This window comes from Arabidopsis lyrata (assembly GCF_000004255.2).
Source record: "Arabidopsis lyrata subsp. lyrata unplaced genomic scaffold ARALYscaffold_5, whole genome shotgun sequence".
NCBI lineage: Eukaryota > Viridiplantae > Streptophyta > Magnoliopsida > Brassicales > Brassicaceae > Arabidopsis > Arabidopsis lyrata.
Window position 1 is genome coordinate 21,153,232 of NW_003302551.1, and position 27,278 is coordinate 21,180,509.

At 43.1% G+C, this 27,278-nt stretch overlaps 10 protein-coding genes and 1 long non-coding RNA gene across 22 annotated transcripts in view; 5 read left to right on the top strand and 6 right to left on the bottom strand.

Annotated features, from left to right (window-relative positions):
- Positions 1-101: 101 nt before the first annotated feature.
- LOC9312787 (defensin-like protein 11) lies at positions 102-670 on the bottom strand. Its single transcript, XM_002878467.2, has 2 exons — positions 539-670; positions 102-443 (listed from the first exon to the last, which is right to left on the bottom strand). The coding sequence occupies exons 1-2, from the start codon at positions 594-596 to the stop codon at positions 244-246; spliced, it is 258 nt and encodes an 85-aa protein (XP_002878513.1). The 5' UTR covers positions 597-670; the 3' UTR covers positions 102-243.
- Positions 671-918: 248 nt separating this feature from the next.
- LOC9314582 (pentatricopeptide repeat-containing protein At3g63370, chloroplastic) lies at positions 919-5,912 on the top strand. 6 transcript variants are annotated; one of them, XM_021026446.1, is made up of 5 exons: positions 919-1,708; positions 1,799-4,316; positions 4,551-4,669; positions 5,147-5,372; positions 5,815-5,901. In XM_021026446.1, the coding sequence occupies exons 1-2, from the start codon at positions 1,042-1,044 to the stop codon at positions 3,970-3,972; spliced, it is 2,841 nt and encodes a 946-aa protein (XP_020882105.1). In that variant the 5' UTR covers positions 919-1,041; the 3' UTR covers positions 3,973-4,316; positions 4,551-4,669; positions 5,147-5,372; positions 5,815-5,901. The 6 variants fall into 6 exon arrangements, with proteins under 6 accessions (XP_020882105.1, XP_020882104.1, XP_020882103.1 ...); XM_021026445.1 differs by having other exon boundaries at positions 920-4,316; positions 5,818-5,912; XM_021026444.1 differs by having other exon boundaries at positions 920-4,331.
- LOC9312788 (calcium-transporting ATPase 12, plasma membrane-type) lies at positions 5,529-9,394 on the bottom strand. Its single transcript, XM_021026439.1, has one exon. The coding sequence runs from the start codon at positions 9,138-9,140 to the stop codon at positions 6,039-6,041; it is 3,102 nt and encodes a 1,033-aa protein (XP_020882098.1). The 5' UTR covers positions 9,141-9,394; the 3' UTR covers positions 5,529-6,038.
- A 716-nt stretch (positions 9,395-10,110) lies between these two features.
- Positions 10,111-10,874, bottom strand: LOC9314583. The gene has a single exon (XM_002878469.2). The coding sequence runs from the start codon at positions 10,777-10,779 to the stop codon at positions 10,258-10,260; it is 522 nt and encodes a 173-aa protein (XP_002878515.1). The 5' UTR covers positions 10,780-10,874; the 3' UTR covers positions 10,111-10,257.
- A 3-nt stretch (positions 10,875-10,877) lies between these two features.
- On the top strand, positions 10,878-14,873 carry LOC9314584 (peptidyl-prolyl cis-trans isomerase CYP63). Of its 5 annotated transcripts, none has more exons than XM_021026449.1 (14): positions 10,880-10,973; positions 11,354-11,433; positions 11,522-11,576; positions 11,695-11,783; positions 11,873-11,897; positions 12,283-12,321; positions 12,400-12,517; positions 12,634-12,794; positions 12,863-13,175; positions 13,254-13,348; positions 13,481-13,667; positions 13,769-14,065; positions 14,148-14,228; positions 14,444-14,873. In XM_021026449.1, the coding sequence occupies exons 2-14, from the start codon at positions 11,356-11,358 to the stop codon at positions 14,703-14,705; spliced, it is 1,800 nt and encodes a 599-aa protein (XP_020882108.1). In that variant the 5' UTR covers positions 10,880-10,973; positions 11,354-11,355; the 3' UTR covers positions 14,706-14,873. The 5 variants fall into 5 exon arrangements, with proteins under 5 accessions (XP_020882110.1, XP_020882108.1, XP_020882109.1 ...); XM_021026447.1 differs by having other exon boundaries at positions 10,887-10,977; XM_021026448.1 differs by having other exon boundaries at positions 10,917-11,020.
- Positions 14,874-14,877: 4 nt separating this feature from the next.
- LOC9312789 (2-methyl-6-phytyl-1,4-hydroquinone methyltransferase, chloroplastic) lies at positions 14,878-16,412 on the bottom strand. 2 transcript variants are annotated; one of them, XM_002878470.2, is made up of 3 exons: positions 15,730-16,412; positions 15,319-15,625; positions 14,878-15,233 (listed from the first exon to the last, which is right to left on the bottom strand). In XM_002878470.2, the coding sequence occupies exons 1-3, from the start codon at positions 16,275-16,277 to the stop codon at positions 15,075-15,077; spliced, it is 1,014 nt and encodes a 337-aa protein (XP_002878516.1). In that variant the 5' UTR covers positions 16,278-16,412; the 3' UTR covers positions 14,878-15,074. The 2 variants fall into 2 exon arrangements, with proteins under 2 accessions (XP_002878516.1, XP_020882120.1); XM_021026461.1 differs by having other exon boundaries at positions 14,878-15,625.
- Positions 16,413-16,529: 117 nt separating this feature from the next.
- On the top strand, positions 16,530-17,867 carry LOC9314585 (guanine nucleotide-binding protein subunit gamma 1). Its single transcript, XM_002876675.2, has 4 exons — positions 16,530-16,761; positions 17,227-17,279; positions 17,415-17,459; positions 17,534-17,867. The coding sequence occupies exons 1-4, from the start codon at positions 16,654-16,656 to the stop codon at positions 17,616-17,618; spliced, it is 291 nt and encodes a 96-aa protein (XP_002876721.1). The 5' UTR covers positions 16,530-16,653; the 3' UTR covers positions 17,619-17,867.
- A 1,354-nt stretch (positions 17,868-19,221) lies between these two features.
- On the top strand, positions 19,222-21,501 carry LOC9312790. Its single transcript, XM_021024643.1, has 3 exons — positions 19,222-19,536; positions 19,641-20,742; positions 20,828-21,501. Exons 1-3 carry the CDS (start codon positions 19,417-19,419, stop codon positions 21,352-21,354), a joined length of 1,749 nt encoding a protein of 582 aa, XP_020880302.1. The 5' UTR covers positions 19,222-19,416; the 3' UTR covers positions 21,355-21,501.
- Positions 21,502-21,757: 256 nt separating this feature from the next.
- On the bottom strand, positions 21,758-23,092 carry LOC110228168. Its single transcript, XR_002331770.1, has 2 exons — positions 22,695-23,092; positions 21,758-22,546 (listed from the first exon to the last, which is right to left on the bottom strand). It is a non-coding gene; the product is annotated as an uncharacterized LOC110228168 (long non-coding RNA).
- Positions 23,093-23,271: 179 nt separating this feature from the next.
- Positions 23,272-25,761, top strand: LOC9312791 (cytokinin dehydrogenase 6). Of its 2 annotated transcripts, none has more exons than XM_021024644.1 (5): positions 23,272-24,000; positions 24,148-24,275; positions 24,344-24,604; positions 24,684-24,946; positions 25,025-25,283. In XM_021024644.1, exons 1-5 carry the CDS (start codon positions 23,388-23,390, stop codon positions 25,188-25,190), a joined length of 1,431 nt encoding a protein of 476 aa, XP_020880303.1. In that variant the 5' UTR covers positions 23,272-23,387; the 3' UTR covers positions 25,191-25,283. The 2 variants fall into 2 exon arrangements, with proteins under 2 accessions (XP_020880303.1, XP_002876723.1); XM_002876677.2 differs by having other exon boundaries at positions 23,277-24,000; positions 25,044-25,761.
- The window catches only part of LOC9312792 (zinc finger CCCH domain-containing protein 46), a 2,884-nt gene continuing 1,347 nt past the window's right edge, over positions 25,742-27,278 (bottom strand). Inside the window, exons 3-7 of the mRNA XM_021024645.1 lie at positions 27,071-27,268; positions 26,941-26,996; positions 26,703-26,867; positions 26,561-26,624; positions 25,742-26,479 (exon numbers count right to left, since the gene is read on the bottom strand). Coding sequence (XP_020880304.1) covers positions 26,236-26,479; positions 26,561-26,624; positions 26,703-26,867; positions 26,941-26,996; positions 27,071-27,268 — 727 coding nt within the window. The 3' untranslated portion in view covers positions 25,742-26,235. The remainder of the gene's footprint in view (positions 26,480-26,560; positions 26,625-26,702; positions 26,868-26,940; positions 26,997-27,070; positions 27,269-27,278) is intronic.

The following is a 27,278-nucleotide window of genomic DNA, read 5'->3' on the forward strand; positions in this document are numbered from 1 at the left end:
TGTTATGGCTTTAAAATAAATTTTAAATAACATATATTAGGTAAAAATGACAAAACATTTATTGTTTCTTTTTAAAATTCCTTGCTTTTAACTTGAAAATCTTGCAAAATGGAATAGATAAAGTATTAATTATCACAAGCCATATCAGAACAAAGACATATATTATTTTGCGTGTTATAAGAAACTTATTCTTAGGTGTAAAACGGGCTTAACTGAGCATATATAAGAACACATAAGATGAAATCAGGAGCAGCCGGGCTTGGGATTGCGACAGAGGCAGCGGTGGGGGTCAGATACGCAAACGCCGCTAATGGCACCTTCGTACTTGCACAAGTTGTCGCAAAGGCCTTCTCCCGCACCTTTTAGCCAGCAAGGGAAGTTTGGTAGAAGCTTGCACTCCCACTGACACCTTTGCGCTTGAGCGTCTCCTTGCTCCATTAGTCCTATATATATATATATGTATACACAGCAATTAAAGGATGATGTAATTCCAGATCGAGTTGCAGTTTGATCGAGAGAGTATGCATAATGCATGTACCTGTGGAAACCAATAAGAAGACGAGGATAATCGCTGAGAAGCTGATCGTCTTCCCCATATTTATTCTTCGTTGACTTTTAGGTTTAGGGCTACACCAAAGAAGAACATGTCAATCAAAAACGAACACATGATTATATATACATACTATATGATGACGTGCGAGACACACCGGCTCTCTTCTTCCATTAATTAATTTATCCTTGAAACCCGCTTCGCGAAACCAACTAGTGAATAAAGTAATCTTCTCTGCCAACCTTATGATCTTGATGTTTTTGGGTTTAAGCGATTAACGTTTTTGATTCGGTCGTCCACACGTCCTTATCGTATCTATTAATTTAAGGAAACGGGCCCCAGAATGTAATGCTTGCTGTTGTTGACTATGGGCCTGGCCCATAATAGAAGCTTATTGCTTGCTGCCTCAGAAGTCAGATCAGAAGCTTGACCCAAAAAAGGAAAAGAAAAAAGACCACCAATGGTTTACCGATGACGATGATGATTGGACAATGGGATTCTGCGAAAGAAAGGTATGCGGTAACTTGAGGCTACTGAGCAAAAATTCCCCCGGCTCTTCTAACACGATGTACTCTGCTTCGGCCATTTCGTTACCAACGTTTCGTCTCCATTGTAGTATTCCGACAGAGCTATCATCATGCCGTCCCAAGTTGAGCCGAATTCAGACAAACCCATCCATCGGGAAGCCCGTCCAAGTCCCTTCTCCGAATCTCGCTTCTTTCGATGGAGGCCTTAATGAAGCTTTTCAACGGCTGGACGTCAACGGAAACAACTCTCCAATCGAAGCCTATGCCTACCTTCTCGAGCTTTGTGGTAAAAGCAGAGCTCTCTCTCAAGGTCGGCAGCTGCATTCCCGCCTTTTCAAGACTTTCCCTGCTTTTGAATTTGACTTTCTGGCCGGTAAGCTTGTCTTTATGTACGGTAAGTGTGCTTCTCTGGATGACGCAGAGAAAGTGTTTGACGAAATGCGTGACAGAACTGCCTTTGCCTGGAATGCGTTGATCGGAGCCTATGTTTCGAATGGTGAACCTGCTTCCGCTCTCTTTATCTACCGGAATATGCGTGTGGAGGGCGTTCCTCTCGATCTTTACTCTTTTCCTGTCTTGCTTAAAGCCTGCGGCAAACTTCGAGACATCAGGAGTGGCACTGAGCTTCATTGTATGCTCGTTAAACTTGGCTTCAATTCAACAGGTTTTATCGTCAATGCGTTGGTTTCCATGTATGCTAAGACTGATCACCTAAGCGCAGCTAAGCGTCTCTTTGACGCATCCCAAGAGAAAGGAGATGCTGTTCTCTGGAATTCTATTTTGTCTTCATATTCCACGTCTGGGAAATCTCTGGAGACATTACAATTATTCAGAGAAATGCAAATGACTGGTCCTGCCTCCAACAGCTACACTATTGTTTCTGCTCTCACAGCCTGTGAAGGTTTTTCATATGCAAAGCTAGGGAAAGAGATCCACGCTGCTGTCCTGAAATCAACTCACTCTTTTGAAGTATATGTGTGCAACGCCTTGATTGCTATGTATGCCAGGTGTGGTAAAATGCTTGAGGCAGGAAGGATCCTTCGTCTGATGAATAACGCTGACGTTGTCACATGGAATTCTCTGATTAAGGGATATGTCCAGAATCTCATGTACAAGGAGGCCTTACAGTTCTTTTGTGATATGATCGCTGCTGGCCACAAACCCGACGAGGTTTCATTGACCAGTGTCATTGCAGCGTCAGGAAGATTAAGCAATCTGTTGGCAGGAATGGAATTGCACGCTTACGTGATTAAACATGGCTGGGATTCCAATTTGCTGGTTGGGAATACGTTGATAGATATGTATTCAAAGTGCAACCTCACATGTTACATGGGCCGTGCGTTTCTTATGATGCATGAAAAAGATCTTATTTCATGGACTACAATCATTGCTGGTTATGCCCTGAATGATTGTCATGTAGAGGCCTTACAACTCTTCCGGGATGTTGCTAAGAAAAGGATGGAGATTGATGAAATGATGCTGGGAAGCATCCTTCGAGCTTGTAGTGTGCTGAAATCCATGCTCATTGTCAAAGAAATTCATTGTCACATTTTGAGAAAAGGTTTAATTGATACTGTGATACAGAATGAGTTGGTAGATGTTTACGGAAAATGCAGGAACATGGGCTATGCTTCCCGAGTATTTGAATCAATCAAAGGTAAAGATGTTGTCTCTTGGACGAGCATGATTTCGTCTAGTGCTCTTAATGGTAACGAAAATGAGGCTGTTGAACTCTTTCGACGCATGGCTGAAACTGGTTTGTTAGCTGATTCTGTAGCATTGTTGTGTATACTGTCAGCTGCAGCAAGTTTATCTGCCCTCAAGAAAGGGAGGGAAATTCATGGCTACTTACTCCGGAAGGGTTTTTGCCTAGAGGGGTCCATTGCAGTTGCAGTTGTTGACATGTATGCATGCTGTGGAGATTTACAGAGTGCAAAGGCTGTATTTGACCGGATAGAAAGGAAAGGTTTGCTGCAATACACAAGTATGATCAATGCATATGGAATGCACGGCTGCGGAAAAGCATCTGTTGAGTTGTTCAATAAAATGAGGCATGAAAACGTCTCACCCGATCACATTTCATTTCTGGCACTTCTTTATGCGTGCAGCCATGCAGGTCTGCTTGACGAGGGTAGAAGATTTCTCAAGATCATGGAACTTGAATATAAATTGGAACCATGGCCTGAACATTACGTGTGTCTGGTTGACATGTTGGGTCGTGCAAATTGTGTAGTGGAAGCCTTTGAATTCGTCAAAATGATGAAAACAGAACCAACTACAGAAGTCTGGTGTGCACTCCTTGCGGCATGCCGATCTCACTCAGAGAAAGAAATTGGAGAGATAGCTGCTCAGAGGCTTCTTGAGCTAGAACCTAAGAATCCGGGAAATCTTGTGCTTGTATCTAATGTCTTTGCTGAACAAGGAAGATGGAACGATGTAGAAAAAGTGAGGGCAAAAATGAAAGCAAGTGGAATGGAGAAACACCCTGGATGTAGTTGGATTGAGATGGACGGCAAGGTTCATAAATTTACAGCAAGAGACAAGTCTCACCCAGAGACCAAAGAGATATATGAGAAATTGTCCGAGGTTACTAGGAAGTTGGAGAGGGAATCAGGTTATCTAGCCGATACAAAGTTCATTCTGCATAATGTAGATGAAGGGGAGAAGGTTCAGATGCTGCATGGACATAGTGAGAGGCTAGCAATTGCTTATGGTCTGCTCAGAACACCTGACCGAGCCTGTCTCCGGATCACAAAAAATTTACGCGTCTGTAGAGATTGCCATACTTTTTGTAAGCTGGTCTCTAAGTTATTCAGACGAGACATTGTGATGAGGGATGCGAACAGATTTCATCATTTTGGAAGTGGACTGTGTTCTTGCGGAGAGTCTTGGTGACCAAACTTTGACAAAGCATATGTTCATCAATCCAGACCAAGATTATTAATTATGTCATTAGGTCCACATAGCTTCACAAGGGTTGCATATGGCTATTTGCATGTGTCCCACCAAGAGAAACAAGTGAAGTCGTCATCTTAGGAGGGAATGACTGCCTTTTTTGCACCATAGAAGGGAAAGAGAGAGATAGCAAGGGAATTCAAAGTAAGAGACTAAGAGAGAAGATGGAGACCTGATTAAGAGGAAAAAAGTTAAGGCCTATCAGCAATTAAAAGCAGGAAGCAGAGACCTAGACACCAAGCTAGGGATAGAGTCGTCTAACTAGGCTGTTCAGCAGAGACCTTGTAAGCCTTTTGAGAGTAAATGTCTTCAAGACACTCATTTCTCTTTTCTCTTTGTGATTATATCTGCTTTTAAACGCACACCTACCAAACCCGTGGATGAATCTTTCATAGATACACCTCTATCCCTCTGCATTCAAACACAAACCACAAAGTACCTCTGCTGTTTACTTTTTACGTCTTTGTATTTGCATCCTCTAAGAGACTGATGGATTGTGTTGTGGGATTTTAATGCAGGAGGAAACATAGGAGGGTGATTAAGGCAAAAACCTAAAGTTGTGGTCCTTTAGATACATGGAGTCAAACTAAGAATGGACCTTGGCGAAAGCTTCTTCATGGTCAAGATTTAAAATCAGGTACGACACTGTGTACGTGAGAGAGGGAGAGAGAGAAAGAGATTAGAGAAAGAAAGAGATGTATCACAATAAAGGAGTATATTTAGGGTCACAGGTGGTGGAGATATAGGTATGCAGGGCCGAGGCTCTAATCTCTTCATAGCCCTATTGATTTTGTCCCTCTCTCTCTCTTTCTTCTTCTCTTAGCTGTATGATTATGATGCGTCTTTTAATTCACTGTTCCAGGCTTCTTTAATTCGTGGTGTCTCTCTCCTTTTTACCCAACCATCTCTTTAAATTTTCAACATCTGTCCCTCAAATCCTCTCTCATCTCTTTCTATAAGTATCTATCACGCCTCTTAAACCACAAAGCATCATCTCTGTCTTCTCTCATCTCCATCCTCTATTCTTTTTCATTGCCAAAACTTTTCTACCTTCTTCCGTTTTATACATAATTAATCCCTCAAATATGTGAAATCTGCACAACTTGTTGCTCAGGTATTTTGAAGACAAGTCCACAAGGGAACAAGTGAAGCTGCCAGCATGATCTATCTTTGGTTAAGAGATGAATGTGTAAACATATTGCTTAAACCCAAGCTAGGTCATGCTCTGACAGCCTCACTCCTTCCTGGTTTAGGACCATTCACTGATAAAGCATTCCACATGCCGATTGAAAGAAAAATAAAGTCTTGTACGCACACAGTTCAGACTACACGAAACCGTTGTAAGTGTTCTCTCTGTTTTTCCCTGCTTTGTCACACTCTCCACTTTCTTTTCTCATGTTTTTGCGCTATAGATCTACCATAGGTGCATCATGTTTTAGTGTTTCAAAGAACTTAAGACTGTGCAAAGCCAAACGTCTTAATAAAAAGGAAAACAATTTAAAACCAAAATGGTCTCTCTCTCTCTCATTTACAAGACAAACTATACCTTCCACAAGTTTGACCAAAACGAAAACTATACCTTCACAAATATAACCCTTATTTTAAGACAATACTTCTACCATACATACTTAGCTTTAAAATACCCTTGCCACTGCTGTACAACAAATAAACCAAAGTTAGTCTTACTATCCATTAATGGCTACCCTAAAGCTCAAACTCACAATTGTTTTTCTTTGATTTTCCTAAGCCATCATCATAACATTCTAAACCAACTTGTTGCAGCAGTTTGAAAGAAATTTGAAGCCAGTGACCATAACCTCGTGTTCAACGACTCTTTTGATCAGATTGGTGGGGAATCATCAAGGTTTAAGATTTGAATCTTTTGATCGTTCAAGGGAGCAGGAAACTGCTTGTAAAGTTATCTTATCAGACGAGTCCCACTCTGTGCTCCTGATCATCAATTATCAAGCCATCCGTAGAGAACTGCATCTGCTATGGTTGGCTTCTCAAGGTTTCTTGAGAGATGGGCTTCTTGAACCCTTAATTAAGGATCTTGGATTCTTAAAGTAACTGAGGAACGGTGTCTCAGAAACAGGTATGAATTTTGTGAAAAAGCCGATCGGCCATGAAAGGGATGCAATTGCTATACAAGTTCCCCATTGCCACCCGTTAAGCCTTACTGTATCCGCAAACTTCTTTAGGAATTCCACCATAATGACTTGAAGCACGATAGTTATCGCTATGATTCCAATGAACAACCTGTTTCTGTGAAGGCCTTTGAACACATTTTTCTTCTCCATCTCCCTAGCATTGAATTCGTTAAAAACTTGGCAGAGCACGAAAGTGTTGAATATGAGTGTGTCCTTCACTTCCTTGCGCACATTGAATATTGACATACCCTTGAATTGTAAGATCAAGAGTACGGCTATTTGATATAATGACTGAACCAGGAGATTCCTCCACATGACATTTGTTATCAGGGCCTCTGTTCGGCCAACTGGCTTTCTCTTCAGGAGCTCGTTGGTGGGTCGCTCTGTGGCGAGAGCCAGAGCTCCCAATGTGTCCATGATGAGGTTTACCCACAGCAGTTGAACTGCTGTCAAAGGGACCTCACCGGCTGAAATTGCTGCGATAAAATTGATCACAAGAGCTGCTACGTTCACTGTTAGCTGAAACTGAATGAATTTCTGGATATTGTTGTAGACACACCTTCCCCATTTTAAGACTGTGGCAACGGATGCAAAGTTATCATCTAGAATTACAATGTCTGAGCTTTCTTTTGCCACTTCAGTGCCCTGAATTCCCATAGAGAGTCCAATATCTGCTTCTTTTAGTGCAGGTGCATCGTTGGTGCCATCCCCTGTGACGGCTACCACGTGGCCTTTAAGTCTCAGACACTTTACCATTAGAAGCTTGTCGGAGGGAGAGGACCTTGCCATAACCCGGATCTTATCAACTTTCTGCATTCTCTCTTCGTCGGTATAATTTCTGAATTGAACACCTTCTACAACAGCATCTTCTTCATCTTTGTCGTTGTGGTCGAGGATTCCGCATTCAAAAGCGATAGCTTTTGCAGTGAAAACATTATCTCCTGTTATCATCTTAATGGTGACTCCTGCAAGTTTGCAAGTTACTACCGCTTTTGAGACACCAGGTCGACAAGGATCTTTCAGACCCACTATTCCCATCAAGGTCAAGCCATCTTCCTCTAATACCGAGTCATTTGACGCTACTTTATGAGCGAATGCTATGCATCTGAGGCTACTGGCCGCCATACCTTGGATTATTGCCTGAATTCTGTTCTTTCCGGTGGAGTCCATTAAGTCAACTGACCCAGTGCTTGTGTAGTAGTGAGAACACATAGCTAGGACCATTTCAGCGGCTCCTTTCCAGTGTACATGGACTGTATTGTCAGATTTTCTTCGGACCAAAACTCCGCTTCGTTTCTTTGCTGAATTGAAAGTTTCAACGCGGAGAACTTCATGTTTCTGCTTTACTGACTCCATATCCATACCCAGATTTAGCACAGTCCAAGACAAGAGGGCCTTCTCTGTTGGACTGCCCGAGAACTCAGGTGTTGATCCTGAGTCTGATACACAGACACTTCCCGTTGTGTTCAGACCGGTGCCTTGGTAAAGCAGATCAAGAACGTCAGGTGAGATCATTTTGGTAGAGTCTTCATGGATTGACTCTTGGCCAAGCCAAAACTTGGTAACCTTCATCTCGTTCAGTGTTAAAGTACCTGTTTTGTCTGTGCATATCACTGTCGCCGAGCCCATCGTCTCGCAAGCCGAGAGCTTTCTGACCATAGCTTGATCAGACATCATTCTCTTCATGGAGTAAGCCAGCGTCAGAGTCACGGCCAATGGCAAGCCTTCTGGGATAGCTACTACGACAATGGTTACAGCAGCTGCCACGATTCGCACAACGGAATTTACCACAGTGTCCACAGGTGTTTTGCTCCCGTTGTATTCTCTTTTGCCCTCTTTCTCTGTGTTTCCAGTGAAGTAACGGACTAATAAAACTACCAGAACAAGTGCTGCCACCGTAAGACCAATTTTTCCGATGGTGGAGGTCAGCGTGTCAAGACGGACCTGCAAAGGTGTTCTCTCGCTGGAATCTTGGTTTATGGAGCTCATCGTCTGTCCCCAGGTTGTGCTCATACCCACAGAGACAACCAGCATCTGAGCAAACCCGTCGACTATCTTTGTCCCAGAGAACAAGAAGGGATTATCCTTGTGATTCACTTCAAGATGGTCACTCTCTCCTGTCATACTAGACTCGTCCACCTGAAGTGAATGCCCATCCAAGAACAGACCATCAGCAGGAATCTGATCTCCGATCTTCAAGAAGACAACATCACCAACAACAACGTCAAAGATGGAGATATGTTGCCGCCTGCTGTCCCTAAGGACTTCCACTTTGATATTATTGCTTATCTTGGACAGCTTGTCGAACTGTCTCTCCTGCCTGAAGTTGCTGAGAGCAGAGACAACTATAACCAAGAAGACTGCTACGAAGATGCTTCCGCCTTCATACCAACCTTCTTTGATGCCATGTTCTTTGATACCGAAGCCAAGGGCGAAAGTGGCGCAGACCAACAAGATCAAGATGGTTGGATCTTTGAAAGCTTCATACACAAAGAAGAGAAGTCCTTTAGGCGGTGGCTTATGGTAGGTGTTAGAGCCAAAGAGGTCACGGCGTCTACTGACTTCTTGCTCATTCCCATGGATCCCTTTGGTGGCATTTGTCCTTAGGGAAGCGGCCACACCCTCCAGGCCGCCCAGCGCTAGGATGCGCGGCAAGTCCTTACCCTTCATGATCTCCACAAGTTGCTCTTGATCGATGTCAGGAACGTAAGAGAGAGGCATAGAGTTGATCTTTGCTCCATCACCGGACTCGAGGGCTGTGTAGGAGAGAGAGAGAGGGGCATCTGAGGTTTTGGGATCAATCCTTGCGGGAACAATCTCCTTAACGAGAGAGAGCATAGCCCTCACAGAGTAGATGGCAGCGTAGGCAAAACGCCAACGCCTCTGGGCCTTGTTGAGGCTGGAGGTGGTAAGGTTGAGCAAAAGAGCACTGTAATCATATTCCTTGAGGTCTCTCATGCTTAATTTGTGTGTAAAAGAAAGAGAGTTTTTAGAAGGAAAAAAAAGGAGTCTCGCTCTCTCTCACCGAAATGTGGTGTGACTTGTAAGACACTCGAGACTCGCAAGTAATGATTTCTTTCTAAAACCCTGAGCTATTTAAATCCGTATTGGCCGCCTTTTGATTGCTATTTATCTGCTTTAAAGTATTGAAAACTCTCGTGTTAAGTAACTTGTGCTAGTTTAATATTTTGAGGCGGTGTAACCACTCAAGAAACGTTGTAAACACGAAGAAGTCATGTCGATCAAAGGACTGGGCCGCACATCCTTTTGTACTTGTGGTTGACTTATCAATTGTCTCACCATTGTGCCCTAAAAGAGAGAGTTAATCTGAGATTTGGTCTAAAGCAGCCGTATGATGTGAAACATAGAATCTGGTGTGGACAAGCCGTCATTGTAGAATGAGGAGCAATAGCGTGCGTGTACCAACTTGCTTAGGTCCGCACGGACAAATGAAAAGAAATGGGCAATATAGTAAAAAGAAAGAAGAAGAAAAGGATTAGATCTATTGAATCTTCCACACCAAACTAGTTTGGTATAATATCTATCAAGTGAATTTGTACTTCTCAAACTCGAAAACCGACTACTTTTCCACGAATACATTTTTACAAGTAATAAAATGGAGCAGCGAAGCGTGTACGACGAAGGCATCATCAGTTTGATCACCGAAACTTCGTAGCACTTTCCAGTTTCGCTGTCATCTCTTTCTTTGTTTATGTGACGAGAGCAAGACATAAAAAGCAGTTGACTTTGTAAACAAACAAAATAAGTTGACGTGAGGTGAGACCACCAAAGAAAGAGTGTGTAGGAGAGACAAGATTTGGCATAAAATTCCGATACAAGTGAATGATAAAAGCAACTCCTCAACACACACAGAGAGGCTTTGGTAGCTCTTGTATGTGGATAAGTAACAAGAGTCATTGCACCAAGCTTAACAAAATCCCAACCAACAATGGCTTGGGATCGAGAATAGATAGATTGAGCATCATCATCTTATGAGAAGAATACAACTAATTAAGCTCAGAACTAATAATAATAACAAAGGCTCTCAGCCTGAAACTAATAAAGAGTTAGTTAGCTATGGTTTATGATGATGGTTAAGAAGCAGATCCCTGGCAGTGCAGCAGTTGTTGGTGTGCAGATGCAGTGAACCAATCCCCATGAGATCCCTCCACCTGCTGTGCTCCGGCATTGAAGCTAGGCACACCATTCCCTCAACCTCCTTGGAGATTCGCGCATCTAAAAACGCACCAGAGCACTTGTCTTTGGCGAACGCAGCGCACTTGCCCTTGGAGGCAGCCACACATGCCTGGAATTCCCGCTCTTCGCACTTGTCCCGCTCCCTCATGTCACCGGAGCCCCGCCACCACGGCGGCTTACAGTTGTTGGAGGCGGAGACGGCGCACCCAATTCTAGCACCTTCCTGGCACTGATCCTTGATTAGGGTTTCGCAACGCTTGAAAGCGGCTGACCATGAATCCAGGGATCGGAAAGCTAGAACGTATGAGCCACCGGAGGGTACAGGTCCCCGGAGCAGCGGAATCGGACGCTCGAAGACGACGGTAGTCGCAGCCGCCGAGTAATCATCATCGTCCATCATTTCAATATCTCTTCAAAGGCCCATCGGGCTTGCTTGAGGCCAACCCACCCACCCACCTTTATATTTATTTAATTAAGTAGTAGCACCGAATGCACTAGATTCTTCTTACTTGATATCCTCTGGTCTCTCTCTCGATAACTATAGCTGCCGCTACTCGTTTCAATATCTCCGTCTCCGGCTTGATCCGCCTAGTAGTAGGTATCTCCGAGAATCTTGATTCTTTCCTGCTTCTGTTTTCTAGGTCAGGCTTCGTTTTTTTTTTTGTGTTTTCTGGTACTCGATTTTGTTTTTGGAGTTCTCGACTCTTTTGTTGTGGAATTTCAATGATGCACTTGTGTTAGTTAGTTATCCTTGGTGTTGTTTTTAGAGAGGGAGCATTCATTCATTCATCTTTCTCTTCTACTTTTCTTCATGGTGTTTATTTTTGGGGTTTAGGGTTCTAGGTTTTTTCAAGATCTGTTGGTTTCAATCGAGCTGGGTATACTTTCCTGTACTTATATTTTTTTAGGAAACTTGTAGTTCTCCTTCTAAATCAGCACATCATCATCATCTACACTTGATTCCATTTGTGCAGCGATGAGTAAAAAAAAGAATCCTAATGTTTTCTTGGATGTCTCTATTGGTGGGGATCCCGTTCAACGGATTGTCATTGAGGTATTACCTCTACCTCTGCTTTTTTTGCTTTCCCGATTCTTTTCCATCTCCAGTTTCTTAAGTTTTTTTTTTCTTCTGTCGATGGCAGCTTTTTGCTGATGTTGTCCCCAAGACAGCGGAAAACTTCCGTGCCCTCTGCACTGGTACCTTGGGCTTGCTCACTACACTTTCTGCATCTATCTCTGCCATTTTATCTCGCCAGATTGCTCTGGACCCTGCATGCTTCAAATTTCATTTTTATGATGTTTTTACTTGGTGCAGGTGAGGCGGGAGTTGGAAAGACCACTCGGAAGCCTCTACATTTCAAAGGATCATCTTTCCATCGAGTTATCAAAGGATTCATGGCTCAGGTATCTATGCATTATTCTTTTGCAACTCTTTGCTGACATACAATTTGTTTTTGTATAAACGAGATTCATTAGTGGTCTCTTTCTTGCAGGGTGGTGATTTTTCCAATGGAAATGGTATTCTTCAAACCTGTTATCCTTTACACATGAAATCATATTCTTTTCCAGTTTCCAAACCGTCTATATTCCTTGACATCACAATATACTCTATTTGCGATCATATTTTTTTGTGTGATGTAGATACCTTGTGGACGTAGTCATTATCTAGTTTGTAGTTAACTAACACATAAGTTTAAGGAATTGACACAAGGAGCTAAGTTTATAGAATGAACAATGGCAACTACGGAAAGGCGAATTAGGTTCCCTTTTCATCTTCTGAATGAAGTACTTCTTGCTATAATGCCATAGAGATACTCTTGGAATGCTATTACTGATGTACTCAGCTTGACCTGATTATAAATTGATAATGCCCAGATTTGTAAGGAGTTTGGTTGATTTGCAGGCACTGGTGGGGAGAGCATCTATGGTGGGAAGTTTTCAGGTATAGTTTTGTTTTTCTCTGTTTTCAGTTTTCTGATATTGAAAATTTTTCTCAATATATCCCGTTATTCTTTTGCAGATGAGAATTTTAGATTGGATCATGATGGAGCTGGAATCCTTTCAATGGCAAATTGTGGTCCAAATACCAACGGGTCCCAATTTTTTATACTGTTTAAACGCCAACCACATCTTGATGGGTAATCTCTGCTCCTAGATTTTGTTGTTTTGAGAAATTCGAGTTCATTGTAAAGGGCACTCAAAAGGTTTAATGCATTGTCAAGGGTCCTGATTTTTATTATCCATCATATTGTAGGAAGCATGTTGTATTTGGCAAAGTCGTTGAGGGGATGGCAGTAATCAAGAACATGGAACTTGTGGGGACGAGTGATGGGAAACCTACTAGCCCAGTTAAAATAATCGACTGTGGCGAAACGTCTCAGATAAGATCACATGATGCTGCTGAAAGAGAAAAAGGTAATGAAGTTAATCTTTGAATGTGGAGTTTCTAGATTAATGATGCGGATACTTTTAATGTTTTTTAGGGAAATCGAAAAAATCAAACAAGGGCCTTTCTTCTGGTGACATATCTGACCGCAAAAAAGAATCAAAGGATAAAAGGATAAAGCGAAAAAGAAGATACTCTTCGGCGGATTCATATAGCTCAAGTTCTGACTCAGATTCAGATTCGGATTCAGAAACATATTCATCCTCCTCCTATGAGTCTAGTTCTTCAAGTGATGGGAAGCATAGGAAGAGGAAGTCAACAAAGAGACACAAAGGCGGACGCGGGGAAAGAAAGATTAAAGGACGAAACGGGAAAAAGAAAGCTCGGCGAGATAGACAACCTCGGCGCAGGTTTGACAATTAGTTCATTGGTAATTAGTTTATTCGCTGCCAGTTGTTTTACTTGATTTTATTAGTGGTTCCTTACAGAAGCACGTATAGTTCAAGTGACACAGAGAGTAGCAGCAGTTCTGATGATGAGAAAGTGGGCCACGATAAAGGAAGAAAGTCAGTGAAAGCTAAAGGTAAGTGTGCTTGTTAAGGATCTTGGTTCTTTAAATCTATCCTTGGCAACTACTTTTCGTATCTGAAATGCATTTGTGTTCCTGCAAGTAGGCTGTTCTGCATATATGAGAATCTTACTCTTCTTGGAACAGATGGTGGAAAAGTTTCGACAACTATGCCTGTAGGGAATGCTGCTGATTCTAGTCCCGCAGAGAAGAGCCTTCTGAGAGAGGAACCAGATTCTTTCCTGAAGAACGATGAACCTGTGGGTAATGGAAAGGCCACCAAAGCTGATAACGCTGATCAACGCGGCGACTTGGATGACTCATTGAAATCAAGGTTTACCTCTCTGGCTTTATGTATTTCAGCTTTGCTTCTGCGATTTGGTGGTCTGATTTTGTGGTCACTGGCAAACTTTGCCGTTTTTTATTGCTATACAGGAGCAGGAGCCCAATTCGTAGGAGTAACCAAAACAGCAGAAGCAAAAGTCCTAGTAAGAGCCCTGTGAGAGATCTTGGAAATGGAAGCAGAAGTCCTCGTGAGAAGCCAACAGAGGGAACTGTGGGGAAATCTTCCAGAAGCCCATCTCCAAGTGGTGTGCCCAAGCGCATCCGAAAGGGGCGTGGGTTCACCGAACGCTATTCCTTTGCTCGGAAGTACCATACACCTTCTCCCGAGCGTTCTCCTCCTAGACATTGGCATGACAGAAGAAGCTTTCAGGATAGGAACATGGATAGGTAACTTAATCTGTACATACTTACAACAAAGGAATACAGCTCTGCGGATAGTATTAAAGCCTCATTTTGTTTAATTTTGTAGGTACCCGAGCAACAGAAGTTACTCTGAGAGCTCACCGAGGGGACGCTTTAGAAGCCCACCCAGAAGAAGGAGCCCTCCAAGGTTCGCTCTCTTATCTTTATACAGATTCGGGCTTGGGACGATATAGCTTGTAAACCACCACCTAGAGCCACTTAATTAAATTTATATCCTAGAACGACCCTTTTTGTGATATTATTTTGGTTAAGCAAAACATACTAATTCAAGGCTGAAAGTTGAAAAGAACAACTTTATAGCAATGTTGGATGTCCTCTGAAATTGAGTGTTGTCTTGCATAGGTACAACCGAAGGAGAAGGAGCACTTCTCGGAGTCCAGATGGGTACCATAGACGCTTGAGGGATGGAAGCAGGAGCCAGAGTCCGAGGCATCATAGCCAGAGCCCTAGAAAGAGGCAGCCAATTAGCCAAGACCTTAAATCCCGTCTGGGGCCACAGAAATCCCCCATCAGAGGAGGACGCACCTCTCCTGCAGGATCACTCAGCCCTTCTCACTCATCATCTCCACCAGGACAGAGAGGTCTGGTTAGCTATGCGGATTGATGATCACTCATCCATTGGTTTCTCTGGTGACTTGAGAGTTATTGTTGTAATTTCCGTGTTTTAGTGCAAGCAGTTATAGGTAATGATATTTATCATGTTGGTCGGATATAATACTCTTCTACCTTAGTTGCATTATAGATTGTTGAACATTGATCAAATTCAGACTGATATATGCTGGCAAAATTGAGTTTGGGAATCGAAGTTTGCAGAAACAGTATTGATTAGGCAGCATAGATATCTCAACATGAAATCAAGTAATAGAATCGTAAAGAAAGCAGGTTGATGATATTCCGCTAGTTCATAGACAGGACTCGAATCTTTCTTTACCACAAGAGGGGTTTACAATGATCATGTCCTAGAAGAGATGGATCAGATGGGTTGGTCTTTGGGAACGATCTGATCCTTGATCCACATGTAGATCGGGACTAGGACAAACCAGGCAGCTGCTAGAGTTCCCAGGAGGAAGCGTCCCAAGAAGGAGAAGGGGTTGTTGACAGGCTTTTCTACGTCCTCTTCTTTTGGACCAAGCTGCATTTTTTGAATGATAAATAGAGCATATACTATAGTATATAATCAAAGAGAGAAGAAAGCAGAAAAGGTGAAGTGAGGTTACCTGGAGAGGAGAGTCACCGGAGGCAGGTTTAACACCAGTGACAGAACATCCCATGATAAGGCCGTGCCTGCGAACACCACGGTACCACTTGGGGCCAATCCTCTTGAGCTGAACGTCCTTGAAACCGGCATTCTTGAACCACTCAATGTACTCTTCCTCCTTGGGGAAGAGCATCCATACATCAGCAAAGAAGCGAGAGAGCCAGAAGGTTGGGTAGACAGGGCCGATGAGACACGCTTTGCCACCGATCTTGAGAACCCTGTAGGCTTCCCTTATTCCCCTCTGCGGGTCGGGCCAGTACTCAATGCTGTGTGATGATAAAACACAATTAATTATTCACCAGAAAGAAACCTCCTAACATACACACACACACACACACACAGATTATAATAAGAAAAGAAAAAAGGATACCTTCCAGCAGAAACGTATCTGTCTGCATAATCGGTGGGAAAAGGAAGATCCTCAGCATCTCCCTCGACGATCTTGCATTCTTTCAACGGCTCCTTTTGCTTCGCTTTGGCCAGCTGATGTGGCGACTGGTCCAGAATGGTGACATTCTTAGCCTTCACAGTCTTGACTATGCCCAGAGTAGTGAAACCAGTGCCGCCGCCGACATCGACCACGCGCATGTCGGGATGGCTGAGATCCGCCGGCTCGAGAGCGTCGTCCCTCATATCCTCGGTCCAATGCCCAGGATTGATGATATGGTCGTATACGATGGATAAGAACCTGTAGAACCAGTAAGCCTCCTTTTTGTGCTGAATGAACCTAGGTTGCGCCGATGGCCGGGAAGACGACGACACGCTGCTGCATCTAGTTGCCACCGAGAGTCTAGGTGTGGTGGTTCGGGTCACTGAGAGTAAAGTCGGCCGAGGAATCGATCTGGCATGCAAATTGGAACCGGGGGAACCTAAACCCTTGGGGAAGGTAATGGCCCCGTTGAGCAACGAAGAAGCCATCGATGTCAGATCGAAGTTGAGCTGAAGAAGAAGAAGAAGAAGCTTATCTTCTATTCTCTCCGCCAGTGAAAACACACAAACGACAATGAGAGAGAGATTTGCTAAGTGTGACGACTAAACAAACCCTCTAACTCCAACAGAGTCAGCAACCACATACATATTTTCGTTGTCTGTTTGTTGAGGCCCATGGGCCCGTTTACAAGTATTGGGCTTTTTGGTTTAATTGTACTGTCAACTGTAAAAGCGACGAAGACGCCCATTTTTCTGCAAATGGAAGGGAAAAGGGGGAGAGAGACTTTCGACGACAATTCAAACCTGTACGGAATCAGAAGACTAGAGTCTCTCTGACGGTGTCAGATCTGCGACTAGCGAGAGGATGCGAATCGGCGATCCTCAGGAGGAGGAGCCTGTTTCTCTCGGCGGCGGCAAGCACAGGATCCTTGCAGAGCTTGCCCGCGTTGAACAGGAAGTCGTTTTCTTGGAGGTAAACTAACTCTCTATCTCTTTTTCTCCATTCCGATTTAGATAGCAATTGTCCATGTCAACCTTTTTAGATCAATTGTCTTGTGTCTTTTAACAACTAGCTAAGCTGGGTTGATTGTTTCCTGTGAAAGCGAAAGCCAGTTCTTCGAGAATCCTCTTGCCTGCTTTGTTAATAATAATTTATTACTCTGTGAATTGCATTCCCAAAATCATATCTGCTGGGTTCTCTTTGGATCCACTTTTGAAAATGGTTCTCTCTTGATCTTATTCTGTATTTAGTATTATTCTCTCTTGGTTATCATCTATACTTCACTCCAGGCGCCTAGTAAAGTTAACCTTCTCTGGTGCACAGATAATGTGTTTGGTTACATCTTTGCCTGACCGCTCATATTACTCCTTCTAGTGACCTCTAACAGTTATTAAAGTAGCTTTACTCTCCTTTTTTTTTTTCATGTACTATATCCAGAAAGAGTTGGAAGAGGTTGAGAGCACAGATATTGTATCAACCGTGTGTGAGGAGTAAGTGTGGGATACTCAACCTGTGTTTTTTTCTTTTTCTTTCTATTGTCTCTAGGAGTTTTAGGTATGTTATCTGGATTTGACTGAAATTTGTGCCTTGATTGGTGATCAAATTGATATTCCCTTGGTTCGCAGGCTGCTCTGTGTCGTTGAGAAAGGACCCGATCCTCTGTTGCCACTGTGAGTGCTTTTAAACCTTGAAACTCTAGTATTGGTTTGGACTGAATAACTGATGGATGTTGTGGTGCTGGCAGAACCAATGGACCTTTTAACTTAGGATGGGACCGGTGGTTTGAAGGACCAAATGGAGGAGAAGGCTGCAGATGCTTAATACTTTGATTCACTAGAGAGAGTAATGTTACATATAGTTTCTTGCTAAGAAGATATCTTCTTACATGGGTTCCAAACTGGTGGCTGTAGCAGTTTCAACACTTGCCACAGAGAAAAAGCGTACAGATTAATGAGCATTGGAATTGCATAGAATGGCTTAGTTACAAGTACGTAACAGTGTTATATGTATATGTAATGTATGGGATCCGAATCTGACATGCGAGCAATAGAGTTTCTGCTTCTCATCTCCTTATTTTAGATCTTGTTGCAAGAAGTGCATAGTGATATTTGGGGGCTAATAGAGTAAGTGGGTAGATCTTGAAGACCGTTAAGTGTGTCTCTCATTTTTTCTTTTTAGATAAACTTTTGTCCACATCCACCCTCCATGATTCACACACGCTAGTTTCGAGGTTCAGAAATACATACTGTCACACACCTATGTTTAAGATGATTTATTATTATAGATAGAGCGATAATGGAACCCAGAGGCCAGAGCACATGCCTCCTCTCTTGTCTTTTATTATTACTTATTACTGTTCTCCTCCACTTCCGTGTTTCCAGTCTTTACACATACATTTTACATGTAGGTGTCTGTAAAAGTAGAACCCCCTTTTGTTTTTTTGTTTTCTCTTGGTTTCCACTGTGACAAAAATAAAAGCAATTTGTGAGTTAAAAAAAAAAAATGAGAATCATAGAGGGTAGTAGTAGAAGTGATTTACCGTTGGTTTATTCGATAGCTAAAAAGGTAGTTTTTGCTTTCCAACATATTCCTCAACTTTGTGATGAGTAAACAAATACTGCTAATGTGGGTTTTCTGACAACATTTGAATATACAGTATTTCATCTATTCTTATTGGTCAAAATCAGAGTTGATGACCTCATTAGAGCTCACTCTTCTCCCATAATAAATAATAAGTAAGCCCACCCACCCAACTAAAAAAAACTGATCAAAGTTTGAATTTGTTATCTAAAATAAAAAGAAGAGAAATGAACACATAGATGTGAGTTGGTCCGATAGAGAAATGATTGAGCAGCCGAAAGAAACACGTAACAACATCTGCAGCATATCTGGTCAGAGAGTGACAAGGATAAGTAAGTTAGCCGTTGTGTCTGAAAGTTGTAAATCTCGAGATTAAGTGAAGTGGTCCGTTCGTTTTATGAAACTTAAAAAAAAAAAAAGAGTCCAAAGTCCCTAACACTAGAATGTACTAGTAAAGTATCTTCTTCACGTAAACGTTTTGAAATGGGGAAATGAATGAAATAAACAATGCAAAACGTAGAGCAGCCTGCGAACCAAGGGAATACTAATTACATCTTGAATTGACCGAAACTGCAGCCGCAACGGAAACCAGAGGCAGAGATGAAGACCTAGCTGCCTTGGGAATAGAGAGAGAGAGAGGGTAACAACGAACGATGGTCATTACTTTATTATGGCATTCCCAACTTTGAAACTGCCACGTCGATGCGGTCAACAGCGGGGTCCATCTCCCCTCATCTTCCGTTCCTTATTTTCCACCTGGCATTTTACTTATTCTTCTTGAAACAAAAAATAAAAAACGAAAATAAGTAACTAAAGGGGTTTGATCTTTACTTTTAGTACTCAAACTTGGCCATTATTAACTCAGAAATGTTAATGCAGAATTGTCAGTGTATTAGTAATTAAAAAAGAAAAAGCACGTTTATAGGAGGGGTAGGAGTGTCCTTTTGAGTTAGGGAGTGGTGCTTTAAAGAAGCAGAGAAGCGGGAGAAGAGTGCTGCAGCAACAGGAGGGAGGGGAGGAACCAATGTGAAAGAAGAAAAAACGGAAATGGAGAAAGTGAAAGAGCAAGATCTCGAGAAGCAAATCGGCGGTTGCATGGCCGGCTTCTTCAACATCTTTGATCGCCCCAATCTCCTCTCTCCTAATAAGCGTCTCTCTTCCTCTCCCGTAAGTTCTCTCTCTCTCTCTCTCTCTCTCTCTCTCTCGCTCTGTTCCTACCGGCAATTATATTGAGACTTACAAACAAAACAACAATGTCTCTGTTTCTCCAGAGCGCTGAATCTGAATCTGCCTCTGGGAGGAGTTCCCCGCTCAACTCACGGAGGAATCAGCAGAGCGTGTACTCTACCCCAGAGCTACGGTCTCCGCCGTCGGATTCACTGAATCTGACGACTCTTGCAGCAGTCACTGAAGACTTTAAACAACAACGATCTTCTTCTTCTAGGTCTTCGTCGTCACCTTGGAGGTTCTCTAAAGAAGCTCCTCGGCTCTCCCTCGATAGCAGAGCCGTCGTGGATGCCAAGGGGTGCCTCAAACCCAGACAGATCCGACCCGATGCGGATGAGAACCTGCGAGGCTCACCCAGCGTGATCGCACGGCTCATGGGATTGGAGCCATTGCCCCTCCAGAGATCTGCATCCGAGTCCAGGGTCTCCAGAGACTACTTATTTGACTTTCAAGATGACAAGGGAGCTGAAGATCCGGCGGCATTTATGAAGCCAGCCAGAGCTCCACCCTTAGTAGTACGCCGAAAGAGTTTCTTCGATTCCCCGGAGCCAAGGCAGTGTGGCCGCGATTTGGAGAGAGTTTCCAAAATGAGTGGATTTGACGACGCTCCCCCGACCGATCTGGAAACCCTCAAGCAGCTTCTCGAAGCTCTCAGGCTCAAAGGACTCTTGCACTCTTCACACAAACATGAGAGCAGGAATCTCGTCTTCGACCATCATCAATCTCCGATCAAACCCATCAGATCTGGTCTAGTAAGGCGGGATCGGGGCACCAGAGGAAGGGGACGGAATTCCCCGAGCGTCAATAGGAGACCAAGACCAACACTCAAGGAACAGAGGAGAGTCGCTCCACTCCCTTGGCGGAGACCAGAACCTCTCCAGTGGAGGATTGAAGACCAGAGTAGCAGCACTCTAGCCGAGGAAACAAATTCTGATGTGCAGAAGTGGAAAGTGGATGTCTATAACAGACAAGGCAAAACCTTATTGGAGAGATGCGACAAGCTGCTCCACAGCATTGCGGAAATGGCGGCGGCGGCTGAGGCCGGAGAGTCACAACCGAGCCCCGTCTCTGTTCTTGACGCCTCAATTTACCACGAGGACTCTTCCCCGTCTCCTGTCATGAAACGCACCCTTGACTTTTCTGCTGGTACTCCCTCAGCTCATCATTGCTCTCTGTTTTTGTGGCGCTAGCTAACTCTTTCAATGTCAAAACTAATTGTTCTTTCTGACAGAATCCGAAGACGAATCCTGGGGTGGCTCAATATTATCATCGTCCGACACTGAATATGTTTACATCTCGGACATCCTCCGAGCCTCAGATTGCCTTTCACAAGAGTCCGACATCTTCTCGTTCCTGGAAAAGCAGCAATACCTCAAAGGTAAATGCACCTCCATAGCCGCAGCTCAGGAAAGACGGCTCATCTTCGACGCAGTGCAAGAGATTGTGGCGCGGGGAAGGAGCTTGCCCCCGTGGAGGATGGTGGCAGAGGCTGATAAGATGCAAGTGATCTGGTCTGAATTTCAAAAGATAAGAGAGAAAAAGTCGTCCACGGATGAAGAGGAGGACCTTGTGGGATACGTGTGCAGGGTCCTCGGAAGAGATCTATCAGAGGACCGATGGCGAGATTGTCATGTGGAGATGTCAGAAGCGGTTCTTGACATCGAACGCCTTGTATTCAAAGATCTCATCGGTGAAACCATACGCCATTTAGCTGCTCTTAACAGGTCCGACTCGCTGCGTAGGAGGCTGCTCTTTTGATACAAACAAACTAGACTAAAATCTCTGACCCACCTACCATGTCTAACCAAACATGAGAGAGTGATAGTTCTTTTGTGTTCTTTTTCTATTATCAATTGAAATGTGTGATTGATCATCCGTGCATAAACTCGCGTCTGTTGTCTAAAACCATACACAGTGCTCCATCCGCTTTTTTTTGTAATTCTGAATCAAACTGCTGCTCGTTTCATTTGTGTGGTACGTTTTTACACTTGTTTACAAGTGTTATGGGCTTCAAGTGGACCGCTTATCTCTAATCAGATTCTACCCCAAGATTCATCTACTTCAGTAGTGGCCCATTCAGACCCAACAAGGCTTTTCGGCATTGACTTTAAGAGTAGAGAGATAAATACGCAAAAGATGCCAAGGCAGTAAGAGAAGCGGATCATCCAACACTAGTCTCTTTCTTTGAAAAACAGAATCATATAATAATATCTTCTACACGGTAGAAAACGAGACAGGTAGACAGACACATCACACACACACTTTTATTTTTTTGGATAGAAAAAAAAAAACGTTAATGGGAACACAGCCACGTGAAGGTGGGAAGAACGCACCAATTAGAGTGTAAGCAGACAAGTCAGCAGAGAGGTCACAGTCGTGGACCAGTCCACTTCCAACACCACCACAGCCGTCCCTTCGACACTTTGGCTGACAAATGTTCAAAGGTAAAAATATGATATTGGGACCAAGATTTTGCTTGGGACAAGCTATGCCCCACGACTCTCCCGCTAGTGCTCTCTGGTCGCTTCTCCTCTGCTTCTAGAGACCAACCATTTCCACCAACTCTGTTTTCAGTTCACACACCTCATTCTGCAATGCCCACCACCGCACCAATGGAGTTGAGAAGAGCCCAACTTCTTTCTTCACTTTGTTCAGAACTGGACTGGTCAAACCATCATCTCTCTCTCTGACCCTACCCCTACACCCGAGATTTCTAATGGGTGCACAATCTTCACTGGGCCACCTTTTGTCACCCGTCTCTCTTTTCTTTTTTAATCCTACTCCTCCATAACATTATACCCTTCTGGTTACTATTTGAAGAATGATCCTAATCTTGAAGAAACTGAACGTAACTCTTTGCCAAAGAGATCGTAAGTAGTAATGAAAAAAAAAAAGGACCACCCCAGATGATTCTGTCTGAAGAAGCAGTGAGTCCCTCTCTGTTATCCACCTGCCGGATGTTTAGCAAAAGTAAACTAAATCATAATATAAAGCTAATCTCATAATAATTGTCTGATCAAAAGAATTTAGGAAAAGAAGAGATGGTTCATTTAGTTTTGTCAGCTAGCTGCAATGGGATCAGTAACAGGAAGACTTACTCATTGGTTGCTTTGCTTTGAGCTGTCACAGCCTATTTTTCTGCGTTACAAGGATTGTGTTGTTGGGGCCCAACATTACTGAAATTGCCTCCTATTTTCCCACAGAGAGCACAAGGATTTTTTTCCCTTCCACGTTCCACCATTCTTTTTTTTTTTTTTTTTTTCTCACAGATGAATCAGGAACAATCCTTTTGCGCTTCATCCGAGTCAAAAGCCTGAAAAAGTGTGGAACACAACCACATATAATACATCTCAGCCTAAAAAGCAATACCATACCTACGACACGACTGGAAAAGAGATAAAAACATATGGGATAAGAGGATATATAAATAAAGGAATCCTTCAAATGGTAAGTTTCAAAGTAAAAGTGTTATTGTATGATCTTGTCTGCCTTTTCTTTGAAAAAGGCAAGATTGTGGGTGTAACTGTTATCAAAAGATATTAAAAAAAAAAAAAAGATTCGTGAGATCTTTCTTTCTTGTGACTTTTTCCTTCAACTAGGCTCCTGCTTTATGGTTTCTCAACTATAAAGTGAAAATTTCTAAAGCTATTTATAACCCTTTGCTAGACAGTCAGTCCCCATTCGGATTCTCACAACCAAAAAGATTGGTTGCCTCGGCCATTCAGAATCACACAACTTTTTCCATCTTTGGTTTCTATACTCTCGTCTCTCAGAAACCAAGAAGAGGCCATATGAGCTATCTCCTCAGGAAAAGAACCATGCTTATAGTAAGAAGCTTCACCATCTTGCTTCTCAGCTGCATAGCCTTTAAGCTGGCTTGCTGCTTCTCTAGCAGCATTTCTTCTTTGAAGGCGCTTCCCCTAGTTGGCCACTTGGAGTTTGAAGATGTCCATCACGCCTCCAGAGATTTTGGGAATCGATACCAGTTGATTCCTTTGGCGGTCTTACATCCCAAATCGGTAAGCGACATCGCCTCAGCGATACGACACATCTGGATGATGGGCCCTCATTCACAGCTTACGGTGGCAGCGAGAGGCCGTGGACATTCACTCCAAGGCCAAGCACAGACAAGACATGGAGTTGTTATACACATGGAATCACTCCATCCCCAGAAGCTGCAAGTCTACAGTGTGGATGCTCCTGCTCCATACGTTGATGTGTCTGGTGGTGAGCTGTGGATAAACATTTTGCATGAGACCCTCAAGTACGGGCTTGCACCAAAATCATGGACGGATTACCTACATTTAACTGTAGGTGGTACTCTGTCCAATGCTGGAATCAGCGGCCAGGCATTCCGACATGGACCACAAATCAGCAATGTTCATCAACTGGAGATTGTCACAGGTTAGCTCAGAGTAGATAAAAAAAAAAAGTTGCAGTATTCGTGTTTTGAAAGCATAGACTATATATATGGTTGGTGACTATTAACATGAAAGCCTAAAGAGATTTCCGAGAAGAGCTACTCACTAATGTCATGCCTATGGACTGCAGGAAAAGGCGAGATCCTAAACTGTTCAAAGAGGCAGAACAGCGACTTATTTGATGGTGTTCTTGGTGGTTTAGGTCAGTTTGGCATCATAACGCGGGCAAGAATAGCATTGGAACCAGCACCAACCATGGTAACCAAAAAAAACATAGTCGCTTAAAAACTGTAGACGTATGGAAACTCACTCTGTATAATGGACAGGTAAAATGGATAAGAGTGTTGTACCTGGATTTTTCAGCTTTTGCCAAGGACCAAGAGCAACTAATATCTGCAGATAACAAATTCGATTACATAGAAGGGTTTGTGATAATAAACAGGACAGGCCTCCTGAACAACTGGAGGTTATCCTTCACCCCGGAAGAGCCTTTAGAAGCAAGCCAATTCAAATCTGATGGAAGGACCCTGTATTGTCTGGAGCTAGCCAAGTACTTGAAGCAAGATAACAAAGATGTAATCAACCAGGTGAGAAAACAGAGTAGAAGCAATCGTAGAATCTTCTTTGGTAGATGACATTGGAACTGAATATTTTTGTCCAATCCAGGAAGTGAAAGAAACGTTATCAGAACTAAGCTACGTGTCGTCGACACTGTTTTCGACGGAGGTAACATATGAAGCATTCTTGGACAGGGTACATGTGTCTGAGGTAAAACTTCGATCGAAAGGGCAATGGGAGGTGCCACATCCATGGCTGAACCTGCTGGTACCAAGAAGCACAATCAAAGAATTTGCAAAAGGTGTATTCGGAAACATACTAACGGATACAAGCAACGGGCCAGTCATCGTATACCCAGTGAACAAATCAAAGTAAGAAAGAAAGAAAGAGCTAAAGATGATGATTCTCTTTTTGTTTCACAGCTTAGTTAGTAGTTGACCCAAAAAAAGCATTTTTGGTGGTGAGCAGGTGGGACAATCAAACATCAGCAGTAACACCGGAGGAAGAGGTATTCTATTTGGTGGCGATCCTGACGTCGGCAGTCCCAGGGAAGGAGGATGGAGGAGGAGTAGAACAGATATTGAAGCGGAACAGAAGAATACTGGAATTCAGTGAAGAAGCAGGGATAGGGTTGAAGCAGTATCTGCCACATTACACAACCAGAGAAGAGTGGAGATCCCATTTCGGGGCCAAGTGGGGAGAGTTCGTGAGGAGGAAATCGAGATATGATCCATTGGCAATACTGGCGCCTGGCCAGAGAATTTTTGAAAAGGCTGTCTCATACTCATGACCCGTCGTCGTCTCGTGCGTGGAACAAAGAAAGATGCATGTCGTTGTCGTTGTCGTTTGTTCCTACTCTATATAAGTAAACATTGTACATACTGAAGATGAAGAAGAAAGAAACGCAACCACTGGTATGGGCTCTAACGATGTGGGCTTCTTTATTTATACTCTTTTCACTTTCTTTCAGGCCCAATAGACCCCTTATGTGCTCCATTACAAGACGAAAAGATTCCAAGCCGTTATCTTTTGTCCCACTGCATTTCTTTTGTTTTCTTACCACGATACGACCAAGTCCAAAAAAATAAAAGAGAAAGCTACTCTATTTTACTTTTGTTGTAAGCTGATGATGTGAAAATATCCCTCTCTCTATCTTGCAGTAGAAAAGTAACCAATAACTTGTTTTTATAACAGTGATAAACGACAACACACTTTGAGTCTTCTTGATATGTTCCCTCAAAGTGATTACAACTTAATTAGCATAGATGTATGTATATATGATTGAGGGATACCAAAAAAAGACAAGCCTACCTTTCTTTTTCTGGTGATTTATCAGTCTCTTCTTGTGATATTATATATTAAGATCGCCTGTGGGCTGTGGTCCATTCCATAACATTCACGGACTCATTTACTAACACTCTTGTTTAATGAACGGTACAAGAAACAACCTTCCCCCACGTCTCACTACTTGCTCATCACTTTTTTTTTTTGTGGTTAATCTTCTCTTCCTGCAATGACATGCCAAAGGACTTTTTTTACATTGGGATACATATAATCTCTTCCATTTTCATATTACTATAACCAAATTTACTCCTCTCTCTCTCTCTCTCTCTCAACAGCCTACCTACCACTGGTAACTGGTTAGTTGTTTTGAATAGGTTTAGATCCCAACGCGACATGTTGTTGGTCCGCTGCTGCCCTGTGATATCCCCATCATTGATAACCTCGGCATTTGGCAGTTGAAGGACTTGAGAGAGTCTTTCAATGTACTTGTACTAGACTCATCATCATCAAAATACGGCGACGACAAGCGAGAACCGTTTGTGTCTGCACACTCTTCAAACTCGAGACAATGCTGTGTGGGTGATGCAAATGGGCTATCTACCAGCCTATCATCCTCCAAGCTGAACAACCGGAAAACAAAAATATACATACTCAGATGATCTTCTTCAAGCTCACTAAAACGACTATCAAACTGGGAATACCTCTCTGGAAGTTTGATTGCAACCTCATCATTCTCTTTGGTACACACTCTCTGGTTTCTTGAAACTGCCAGCAGGAGAGAGCGATCAGGTTATCACACATGTCAGACAAGCATAAATTACTTAAATCAGAGCAAAACCGAACCTAGTCGTGGAGAAACAAATGTTTGGTCGAAACTGAGTTGAAACTGTTTCTTGACGTCTAGAAGCTGCAGATTCATCAGCCTCGTGCTCTGAAGCTCAAGAGCTCGCTCTTCAAACCTCCTTTTCCACAACAGATCTTGGGTGTTGTCATGAAAAGCCCTCCCTCCTACACACAAAGCAATCAATACCAACCCAACTCTTAGGAGAAAAGAAAGAAAGAAAGAAAGAGAGCTTTATACCAAGCTGGAAATCCATAATGTCCCTGGAATCAAGGCCGGTCGCAGATGGCTTAGTCCTGCACAAGAGGAATCAAAGCGTCATAAATACATGAGGAATCAGGAGCAGCTCAAGGAGGAAGAGCCAAAGTACCTGTACTTGTCTGGGACTTTGCCTTTCTCCTTGTAAGGCTTAACAAGAACCCTGGAATCACACACAAAGTGAGGGTTCCCTTTGGCCAGAATGCTCTTCACCGTATCTGGGTACATGAAGGTCACGAACCCAAACATCCTCTTCTGCTGGAACGGTATCCTCACGTCCTGAACTGGCCCAAAGTACTGCACCACCATGCTGTAGCGCA

Excerpts from the sequence above, each read along its gene's own strand:
- LOC9312787 (XM_002878467.2), bottom strand. The coding sequence starts at position 596 with ATGGGGAAGACGATCAGCTTCTCAGCGATTATCCTCGTCTTCTTATTG. Across the intron at positions 444-538 it reads CTTCTTATTGGTTTCCACAG|GACTAATGGAGCAAGGAGAC; the intron begins GTACATGCATTA and ends ATATATATATAG.
- LOC9314582 (XM_021026445.1), top strand. The coding sequence starts at position 1,042 with ATGGGATTCTGCGAAAGAAAGGTATGCGGTAACTTGAGGCTACTGAGC.
- LOC9312788 (XM_021026439.1), bottom strand. The coding sequence starts at position 9,140 with ATGAGAGACCTCAAGGAATATGATTACAGTGCTCTTTTGCTCAACCTT.
- LOC9314583 (XM_002878469.2), bottom strand. The coding sequence starts at position 10,779 with ATGATGGACGATGATGATTACTCGGCGGCTGCGACTACCGTCGTCTTC.
- LOC9314584 (XM_021026449.1), top strand. The coding sequence starts at position 11,356 with ATGAGTAAAAAAAAGAATCCTAATGTTTTCTTGGATGTCTCTATTGGT. Across the intron at positions 12,322-12,399 it reads CTATGGTGGGAAGTTTTCAG|ATGAGAATTTTAGATTGGAT; the intron begins GTATAGTTTTGT and ends ATTCTTTTGCAG. Across the intron at positions 12,795-12,862 it reads TGCTGCTGAAAGAGAAAAAG|GGAAATCGAAAAAATCAAAC; the intron begins GTAATGAAGTTA and ends AATGTTTTTTAG.
- LOC9312789 (XM_021026461.1), bottom strand. The coding sequence starts at position 16,277 with ATGGCTTCTTCGTTGCTCAACGGGGCCATTACCTTCCCCAAGGGTTTA. Across the intron at positions 15,626-15,729 it reads AGATACGTTTCTGCTGGAAG|CATTGAGTACTGGCCCGACC; the intron begins GTATCCTTTTTT and ends ATCATCACACAG.
- LOC9314585 (XM_002876675.2), top strand. The coding sequence starts at position 16,654 with ATGCGAATCGGCGATCCTCAGGAGGAGGAGCCTGTTTCTCTCGGCGGC. Across the intron at positions 16,762-17,226 it reads AGGAAGTCGTTTTCTTGGAG|AAAGAGTTGGAAGAGGTTGA; the intron begins GTAAACTAACTC and ends TACTATATCCAG. Across the intron at positions 17,280-17,414 it reads GTATCAACCGTGTGTGAGGA|GCTGCTCTGTGTCGTTGAGA; the intron begins GTAAGTGTGGGA and ends CTTGGTTCGCAG.
- LOC9312790 (XM_021024643.1), top strand. The coding sequence starts at position 19,417 with ATGGAGAAAGTGAAAGAGCAAGATCTCGAGAAGCAAATCGGCGGTTGC. Across the intron at positions 19,537-19,640 it reads AGCGTCTCTCTTCCTCTCCC|AGCGCTGAATCTGAATCTGC; the intron begins GTAAGTTCTCTC and ends CTGTTTCTCCAG. Across the intron at positions 20,743-20,827 it reads CACCCTTGACTTTTCTGCTG|AATCCGAAGACGAATCCTGG; the intron begins GTACTCCCTCAG and ends TCTTTCTGACAG.
- LOC9312791 (XM_002876677.2), top strand. The coding sequence starts at position 23,388 with ATGAGCTATCTCCTCAGGAAAAGAACCATGCTTATAGTAAGAAGCTTC. Across the intron at positions 24,276-24,343 it reads TGGAACCAGCACCAACCATG|GTAAAATGGATAAGAGTGTT; the intron begins GTAACCAAAAAA and ends TATAATGGACAG. Across the intron at positions 24,947-25,043 it reads TACCCAGTGAACAAATCAAA|GTGGGACAATCAAACATCAG; the intron begins GTAAGAAAGAAA and ends GGTGGTGAGCAG.